General features: G+C 35.6%; 1 protein-coding gene across 4 annotated transcripts in view; it reads left to right on the top strand.

Moving 5' to 3' along the window:
• Positions 1–3,463: 3,463 nt before the first annotated feature.
• Positions 3,464–9,881, top strand: part of QKI (QKI, KH domain containing, RNA binding) — a 108,748-nt gene continuing 102,330 nt past the window's right edge. For 3 of the 4 annotated variants that reach the window (XM_010022248.1, XM_010022247.1, XM_010022246.1), the window contains exon 1: positions 3,464–3,602. In XM_010022248.1, the coding sequence (XP_010020550.1) occupies positions 3,483–3,602 (120 nt within the window). In that variant the 5' untranslated portion in view covers positions 3,464–3,482. The remainder of the gene's footprint in view (positions 3,603–9,881) is intronic. The other variant, XM_010022245.1, reaches the window with a different exon arrangement.

Below are 9,881 nucleotides of genomic sequence, written 5' to 3'. Positions count from 1 at the left end.
AGAATTTGTAAAGAATTGTAAATGTCGAGGAGCTAAAGCCGTGCAAATGAACTCAGGAAGTGTAATTTTATAAAGGACATGCCAGAGAAGTTTTTGGGAAGGGAAGATGAGACATCTATTTAATAGTGTGTAAGAAATTATGTGAAATAAATGTAAATAAAAGGCTGTTTTACTTGTGTTCTCTTATTTTTAATATTTGGATTTAATGGTAAAAAAAATAAAAAGGTGTGCTTTGAGGATGTGAACTTCCCACTCCTGTCCTAATTCTGGCCCAGATTTTAAAGTATTTTTAAGTATTTCAGAACAGAATAAAATGGGTGCTTGCTAGAGGTGGAAGGAGATTAGAATTTTTAGTTTTTCTAACATGCTGCTGGTTAGGCTTTCTGGAGTCTTACTGCACTTCTGATAAGCACTTGAGGGAGGTGCTGGCAATACAGTAGCAGATAGTTCTATAGATACATCTTATTGCTTAAAGGGAGTGGCAAAGTTGTAAGATACTCAAGAGACTAGAAGCTTGCATTTGGCTTAATGGGGACAGTAAAAGTGTGCTCAAAATTGCAATCAAAATTCAATTCTTCTGTATGCACTCTTGTTGAGACACGAGGTGTGATAAAGCAAGAGGCACCTATCTGAAAAAACTGTTGTTAATCATAGAAGAAAAAAGTAATCTTGAAGATACGTAAAAAGATTCAGCAGAATCTGGAAAAACCCAGATGCATAATAAGCAGATAGGAAGCTTCAAGAGTTGTGTATTTTGAAGAATGCTTGTGGTTGGCTGGGCTAACAGATTGGAAAGGAAGATGGGTTGTGTTCTATTTATAGTTTAAAGTGAGAGAGTGGATGAACTGGACATCTGATCAGTAGTCCTTCAGTACTGCTAAATAGAAGTGAAAGAAGGGGCTCGTAGAATAGTAAGGGAGTTTGGAGACCTGATCAACAATTAAAGAAAAACTGGGAAACTGGAAATGGCATGCTTGTTATTTCAGCTATTGCTTCTGAATGTTTCTTCTGAGTCATTGAGGAAGATATCTAAGACAAGAGAGAAGTTAAACTGCCAAGAAACAAGAAACAGCACTTGAGGAGCTGAAGATAATGCTGAGTTGATGTAGTTGACTGTCCTTGTCCTGATGTTTTGCCAGTGTTACCAATAGCTTGAGTGTAGAGAGAAGATAAAAACCTAAATTCTATGTGTCTCGTCCTGTTGTGGAGTAGAAAATCCTGAGTTGGCAGGTGTCTTCATTCTATATAACGTTTGAGACATGATAGATGGCTTAGGTTTCACACAAGCTGTAATTCAGTGGTAGTCCTCAAGTCAGCTCATCATGCTCATCCACGCGTGTTCTGAATGTTTGGCTCTACAGTGTCATGGATGTGATGTACTAGTAGTTGAAGGGAAAGATGAACATAAGTATTCTTTCTCTCCTGTGAAAACTGGGATATCTAATGTTAGTGATTATATTCTACATGAAAAATACAGTTTAAAATGAAATTTTTGCTGCAACTACTCTGCAGCTGCCAAATATAGATAAAAATGACCGTGTTGCTCCTTATGCTTCAGTACTTCAGCAGACTGCCTAGTTTGTTTCAGTGTAGCATAAGTTAATAGAAAATCTGAAGAGAATGAAAAGGAAACAAAGTCTGCCAAAAGATAATAATGTTTGTTCAAAGAGATGTGCTAAAGAATTTCTTTATATACTGAAGCCAGTATAAATACTGCTTGGTAATTCTGAGGATTTTGTGCCTGTTGCCAAAATTGTCAGTGTAGGAGCAGCTTTGGATTTTTTTCCTTACGCTATGATTACATGATGATGAAATTTGTGTGCTCCATTCAAAACGGGTGTTAACTACCAAATCATTATATAGTGTACATGACTGTGTCAGTTTCCAGTGGAGAAACGACTTGTTCTTGAATATGCAGAGTAAGTTTGTTTGAACTAATTCAGACTAACTCGGTTGAAAGTTAGGTCTGCATTTCAGAGATCTGTAATTTCTGATGCTTTCCCTCTCCCCTCTAGCTTTTCAAGTGGTGAAATCTCAGCTAAAATAATTCCCCAGAAAAGAAGTTGAATATGAAACAGAGGTTATTTTAATGTCTTGTTTGCTGCTACAGTTTCATGTGACTTCTTGTTTGTGTGGCTTCCTGTGGTCAGATGAAAACATAAAATTTATGTTTCAGTTCCACCCCAGCGCTGAAAATTTTGAAAGCAGTTGTAACAATTTTAAGTAAAAACTGGACTTATTGATATGTGGTTTTGCTGTACAGCCCACACTATTGTAAGACTTAATGCTTTGGGAACAATGCTGTTTAAATGTTAGTTTTCAGTTTGCAGCTTGGTTAATACACTTGTTTTAAGTAATTCTTAGTGATACTGGAATAAACTTATAGTATTTTATAGAAGTAGGGATTCCATAAATTAGGAAATTTAAAAGATTATTTTTTTGTTCTTAGAGCACCAATTGAAATACCAGTTTAACAGTCCTAGAAATGAAGTATAGCCTCAAATAAGACAAAGCTTTGTGTCAGTTCTCAGTTTGTTATGGTTTAGTGAAAGTAACCTGGATTTGAATCAAATCATCCATTTTAAACTTTTTTGTTTGTAATTACTCAGCTACATCTTGCAAGTAAGTCGGTGTGGGTAATACAGGTGTAATTGGTAGAAACAGTACTTATATGTCTATTTGTGATATTCGCTGGTGCTGTCAAGGAGTTTTTCATTACTTTACAATGAAATAGAAGGACTTGGATGTATATAGAAGTTGCCTAGGTCTCTGATACCATGCTTGTCTTCATTTTTTTCATTATCTCTTGTGGGGGTAGTCAGTAGAACAATATTTACTATTTTTTTGTCACAGTGCGTGCTCAATAACTGCACTTTGAGTTGTCAGATTTCTCACTGCTAAATGATGCACCATTTCATTTCCAAATGCTATAGTTAATCTTACAACTAGCAAATAATATAGATGCATTTTGTATGTTAGGCATAGATTTCTAGTTTGTTTGGGTTCTTTTGCTTTCTAGATGCTTCATTATGAAAAATACACGAAAAACCTGGTTTTGTACACCTTGATGTGAACAATCTTTTAACAGTTCTAAGGAGCTGCATGTAATTTTTACCTAAATACCTGAATTTCATAAACAGGGATGAGTGGGCAGCAAATTTACAGATATTAAATTGTTTGTGCTGCAGTTCAAAAACCAAAACATAACATCCCCTTTTCCCCAAAAAAACTCCAAACCCCAAATCAAAAAGACAAACAAAAAACCCTGCAATCACAAAAAATCTAAACAAATCGAGAGTAGATTTTTTTTTTTTTTTTTTTTCTTTTAAGCTGCCATGATGCTTATGTAGAGAGGAAGAAAGTGGCATTAAGATTGGGGACAGATTAGAAGAAGACTGTTATGCTAAATTATAATGTGTTAATGTATTTAATACCTAATATACGTTTTTCCCCCCACAGAAATTAGCAGAGTACGGAAAGACATGTATAACGACACATTAAATGGTAGTACGGAGAAGAGAAGTGCAGAATTACCAGATGCTGTGGGACCTATTGTACAGTTACAAGAGAAACTATATGTGCCTGTAAAAGAATATCCAGATGTAAGTATATCTTTTTAGTCCCTAAATTATTTTTTGATCCTTGTGGTCATCTTTAAATGTAAATTTCATGTGATGCTACCCTTGGATCCCACTGAATTGCTTTTGATGAGATACTTCTTAGGGAAGCAGTGTATGTTCTGATTGGTGGCTTGATTTGTAGTGAGTGTGAGTGGAAGAACGTTGTGTTAAATACTGAACTAATATGGGTTATGAAGCTGTAGATCTAAGATCTGAATTACCTTTATCATTCAGTATTGTTTGTCCTGAGACATCGTACAGTCGAGTTTTAGGAGGGAAGTACTTTTTGGGACTGTTTTTTCCTCTTGCAATGTCTCTGAAAGTCAAGTCAATTGAAGAATGCTTAGATACTTGGCTACTCTGTAGAGACCTTGGAGACCTTTGGAGGCTGTACGTACTTCAGTTACTGTCTTTAACTGAGGTGGTTGGTTGGTTTTATTGTTGTTGCAGTCCCTCATCCCTTCCCACTTAAGCAAGCTCTTTGCTTGCATGACAGTGTTATGTTCTCCACTGGATGTTATGTTCTATTATACACCTAGCTTTTGAAGGGAGAATGATTTCGTTTCACTAGAAGAACTATTCAGAAGTCCTGTGGTATGAATGGTTTCCTAAAACAACTCGTGAGAAAATAAACAGTTCTGTCAAGCTAGCCCAACCATAAGGACAATAATAGTGTTATTCCTCCCTAATAGAATTTAGATGTCCTGTTGCAGTGAAGGAGTGCAGGGTCCAAGTGAGGCATTTGCACATTGAAGTGGTATGAAGTGGAAGAAAGTACAGAATAGAAAAAAATGGAAATAAAACTTGTGTATCTTGTGGCTTTTCTTTGGATCATTAATAAGATTAAGCTCTCCAAACTGAACTTTATGATTTGTCCTGGTTTCAGCTGGGATATAGTGAATTTTTCTCCTAGTAGCTGATACAGTGCTTTGTTTTGGATTTAGTATAAGAATAATGTTGATAGCACACCTATGATTTAGTTATTGCTAAGTAGCGCTTACTCTAAGTCAAGAACTTTTTAGTCTCTTATGCTCTGTCAGTGAGGAGAGGGGTACAAGAAGCTGGGAGGGAGCACAGCTAGGACAGCTGGCCTGAACTAGCCAAAGGGATTCTCCACACCGTAGAATGTCATGCTGTACTCCATTAAGAAAACTGAGTGCAAGTCATTATTCAGAACAGAATATTTAAACAAACTTCTCCCTTTTCAGTATTCACAAAGCAGTTTAGATGCTTCTGGGTTAAAATACCTGTACAAAGGGAAGCATTCAAAGAATTTGCATTGCCAGTAAGGGCATCTCCTTCCCCTTCAGTTTTTCTTCCAAAGTAAGTAATGCATATACGTGTATATATACCTTTATGTACAAAGTACACACATACATGTCTTCACACCAAAAATACAGATTCTTTTGAAACTCCTTGGAATTGCAGATTTTTGAGAGGAAAAGGTTGCCCTGAGAAGTTGTGGATGCTCCATTCCTGGCAGTGTTCAAGTCCAGGTTGGATGGGGCTTTGAGCAACCTGGTCTGGGGTTGGAACTAGATGAGCCTTAAGGTCCCTTCCTACCCAAACCATTCTGTGACTCTCTGAACTCTGCTATGCAATTGTTCTGTAAAGCGATGCAAGTAGCTCTGTACTAAGATAGCTGTATATACCTTAGAGTTACATTGCTTATTGGCTTTTTAAAACATAGCTTAATTGTTGAAATCTTTGGGTTTATAATTCGACAATGCATCCTTTGCAAAGAGTTGCCTTAGTTATCAGTTGCAGTTTTTACAGAACTTGATGCTTGCTGTACCAGGATCATGAGATAGGAGGAAGGAAAAAGGGATTGGATTTACTATAATTATTATTAAGCTTTTCTTATAGAAATTAAAGGTGGTGTAGCTCAGCTCTTCACTGCCAGTTCATGTGTAAGTGTAGTATAAATAAGCAGGAGAGTTTGTCTCCAGTTACTGTCAAAGCACTTGTGTAATTTGGGGTGTACGATTTCTCTCGCTAGTGCTAGGGGTTTTTGTGCCTTCAGAAAAATGCCCTTGAAGTGGTCATTAATTTATTTCAATAAACTTTTACAACTTCAGAAGTTAGAGAGACTCGTGATTTGTATACATGTGACCTATAATATAAAGATAGTTGGTTCTTGTGAGATGATGTAAAATGTTTGCTGGAAAATGTACAGCTTCTATACTATGGTGGTACTTGGCAATTCAATCTCCATTGAGGAGTCAAGCCCAGTGTTCTCTTTGTGCTCCTGCTTGTGTAATGTTGTCTGTATTTGTTCCTAGATCCCAGAATGGGATCTGCACAGCCTCAGTAATTGGTTAAGCAGCTAGAATATACCACTACATACATAAAAAAAAAAAAAAAAAAGCCCTAAGATCTGTCTCCAAGTTAGAAATTGAATAATCTGCTTTGCATTCAGGCTTGTACGGTGTTCAGAAGATCTGGAGGACAGTGATTGCAACTTGTCTGCAAATTTCACTTGTAATGATTAATTTCACCTGTAAAGATAATTTAATTGTAATCACACAATGTTATGTGAAACTTCTTACTCGTATCTAGCAATTGATTTGTTATCAGATGCAGGGAATACATGCTGTGCACACTCTCAGAGTGAGTTTGTCAGATAAATCCTGTTAATTCTTTCTGTTGCCATCATTCTCTTCTGACAATCTTGTATGCCTTACAAAGGCATAAAGGTGGATAAAATTAAATATTATGCAAAGAAGGGTGACCAGAAGCTGTTTTCTAATTTAGATTTAACAATATTTTTAGAAATTGTTCTAATAAACTTTTATTCTTTGACTTATAGTTGTAAGCTTATAGATTAGTTGACTGTAGCAAATACTGAATAGTAAGTACTACAGTGTAATTCTGTGCACAGAATCCTAAATTGAGGCATAAAAATAATGGTCTGTCTTAAGTTTAAGCAAACTTGTTTTATGTATATATAAACATATGCATATATGTGTAAAAGATGAAATGGTGAATTTTCATAGCCTATATTACTTCAGTACTGTTACTTGACTGTCCTTTGAATACCTACACAGGAAAGAATATGTAAAATATAATTACAAAGCTAAAATAAATATATATACAATCCTCTGTAGTACCTTAATTTAGATTTTTGAGTTCTTAGTGAGTATTTTTATTCTAAGATTTATTCTAAGACCGTAGTTGAGGCAAGGTTCAAACTTCCAAAGAAAGCAATTGTATGAAACAGCCTGTAGTTTTTAAATGCTGACTGTGTAGAGTTTGCTTTTCTACTTCTGTTCTAGTAAGTGGAAGATATGCAGAAATGTTGCTAAAGAATAACTAATTTTCTTTTGTATGTTAATAAGGAACATTTTTTTCCATGATGTAACCACATCTGATGAATAATTGTAGGGGTGCTCTGCCTTCTGACTCGTTGTTCTTCTGTTGCAAGCTATAGTGATGCAGTTGTATTTGTATCTATTATTCTAACACCCTGGGAAGGTGTTAAACCTTTACAGACATTGTAGTCTTAAAATTGAGATTTGAACTTTTGTGAACAGAGTGTGCTCCTGAAACTTGAGAGAGAAGTTGTGCAGAAGGCACCTAGAAGATGAAATTCCAGTAGGTGTCTATTATTTGCCCTTCAGTTAGAGATGTATTCTCTCTACAGTTAAATCTTTGTGTAGTTATTTAAGTTAAAGTTTGAAGGCATTTCCAATTCATGGAAAAATATCTTCTGTCAGAGTTTAAAGTAATATGATTGAGCTCTTAGGAAGCAGAAGAATAGAGGATATACCATTGTTTGTGGGTGAATAGTTAATAGTCTTTAGCAGTTCTTATGCTTCAGATAAATGATTAATTTTCTTGAATTTCCCTAAAGAGCTGAGACTGAAGTTTCTGTCTGATATCAATTTAAACAGTTTTTGGAATTAGTACCTACAAATGTTGGACTGAATAACTGGTTTTTTTTTTTCCTATTATAATCATGGCTTTATTATTAATAAGTACCCTGTTAGCTCTGATTAATGTGAAATTCTCTGTTGGAACTCTTCTGTGCCTCTTCAGTTAAAATGTAAGAACTCAGTAATTATCGCATCTAAAGTAGCATGTCCTTTGAGTATGCTGAAGCTCAAAGGCCAGCAGTGATAAACAGCTTGTGCATACTTTTTTGACCATTTTAGTTAAAACTGTTTAATTAGTACAACAGGATGATGAACACAGGGATTCATTTTACTATGGGGAACTTACTGACAAAACATTTAAATCCTTTTTCAATTTGTAATATCCGAGTTTATTAGCATCCCTAATACGGATTAGGAAAATGATAACATCATCTTTATTTATTGTTCCGATTCTTTTACTTAAGCTCGTCATTCCCTAGTGGTAAACAGGGAAGGAGGCTAAAAGAGCTGGCCTTGTTTACCCTTGCAGTAGGAAGGAAAGACAGAACATAGCTGGTCCCTGTAAATAAACTTGAACTGCATAGTACCAGCAGGGCTGAAGGAAGATTTGGCAAAAGGTCAGCTACTGATACAAGTACAAATGTATATGAAAGAACTAAAATAGTGTGATTACTCATTTCCAGTCCGAATGAGACATTTGGAAAAACATTTGGAGCAAGAAAGTGAATTAGGAATTTGCACTTTGCATATATATGTGAGAGGCTTTACACACTCTTCATTGCAAGTGGTAAGGGAATGGATTCATTGAGAAAGATTCCCTTTATTTAGATGCTAAGAAAACAGAGACATACCTTAATATTTGCATCAATCTTTTTTTTTTAATTTAATTTTTACTTTTCTGTCTAATATTTTAGTGGCTATCCTTCTATACTGACCACTTGATTCGCCTTTTGAAAGATAAGTTGCTTTTGAGCTCTGGTTCACATTCAGTAGGCTGTTTTTTCGTTGTTGTTGTATGTCCTCTTTCAGCAAGATGCTACAAATTACATTATCATAATTTCATTCAGAAATAAGCCTGTGAAATCTTTAGAGTATGTTTGTCCTCAGACAAAACTGTTGAAGACAGTCTAGAATATATTGTAGGTAAATACCCTTCAGTCTCTGATAGTGATATTCCAGGCTCAGCATCAGTTCAGCAGTTCTGATGAACTTTATATCTCATCATGAGAGTTATTTCTTCCCCATTTAACTCTTTAAGCATTGAGTGTCATTAAGTTAGACAGGTGATTACTTAATCATTTATCTGTTAATATCCTTATTCCCATTTCATTCTTACTTTCAAATTTTGCTCTCTAACTATTTGCAGGTACTGTGCTTTATGTGTGTATAAATAAGAATTAGAAAAAAAGGGAGGGAGGAGGCAAGGTGGAGGTAAGACAAGTAAAGACTATGTAAATAGCCCTTGCTTTAGCTAGAGAGAATGTTTCCTGTAATATTTTTCAGAGTAAATTTGGAAATTGGAGAAGAAATGATTTGCATCTGGTACTGATAGACAAGTTGAACTTACCTTTTAGGAGACCGGTTTGTTACGGTGATAGATGTATTAGTAACTTTTTCAAATTAACATCGCAGGATTAAGCTTTAGTGATGCCCAGCATGTATATCACACTTCTAGCAGAAAGTGGATTCTTGTTTAGTCACTATACTGGCCCAACTTGTTATGGGTATGAGTCCTTTAATTTGACAGTAACAGCTAGTGCTAGGCATTTGGGTGCCTTCTGGATGAGGAAGAGTGTGTGCGTGTGGGAAAGCCAAGTGTGGCAGGAGAACATTAGGCTAGAAAATATGTCTGAACAGTTCCTAGATGCCTGTTTTTCTGTGAATGAAATATATACAATTCTAGTTAGAATAAATTAATCTTACTAAAAATGGTTAACTTTGGGAAAGGCAAAATTTGAGGTTGCAAAGGATGTGTCCAACTGAACTTTATGAAAAGCAAGTTTAGATGTTAGTCAACATCTATCTTGGATAGCTCTGCTATGGCTTTTTGTCTATGCCTCCTTTTGCTGAACTGTTTTCCCTCAGAACTACTTACTTTGTGCAGTAGCTCTTGCAAGACTAAATACCGGAGAGTTGTGTGCAAATACGAATAATGAAATGTCAGTTGTGGGGTAGAGAGATTGTGGAATATTGATTTTGGTTTTCATTGGTGCTTTTGCGCTTTTTTCCTTTTCTTTTTTTTCTTTTTTTTTTTTTTTGGGGGGGTGGTGTTGTTCAATCTGTTCTTTCAGATGTTTGTTGCAGTAAATGTTTTATACAGAGAGCTTCAGCATAACATTTTGGTTTGCTGGTATGTATAGGTCAGGTACACTTGGGGTACACCTGC

This window comes from Nestor notabilis, unplaced genomic scaffold (assembly GCF_000696875.1).
Source record: "Nestor notabilis isolate BGI_N333 unplaced genomic scaffold, ASM69687v1 scaffold3449, whole genome shotgun sequence".
Lineage (NCBI taxonomy): Eukaryota > Metazoa > Chordata > Aves > Psittaciformes > Psittacidae > Nestor > Nestor notabilis.
The sequence above is the reverse complement of the archived record's forward strand: the minus strand, read 5'-3'. Positions and strand labels throughout refer to the sequence as shown.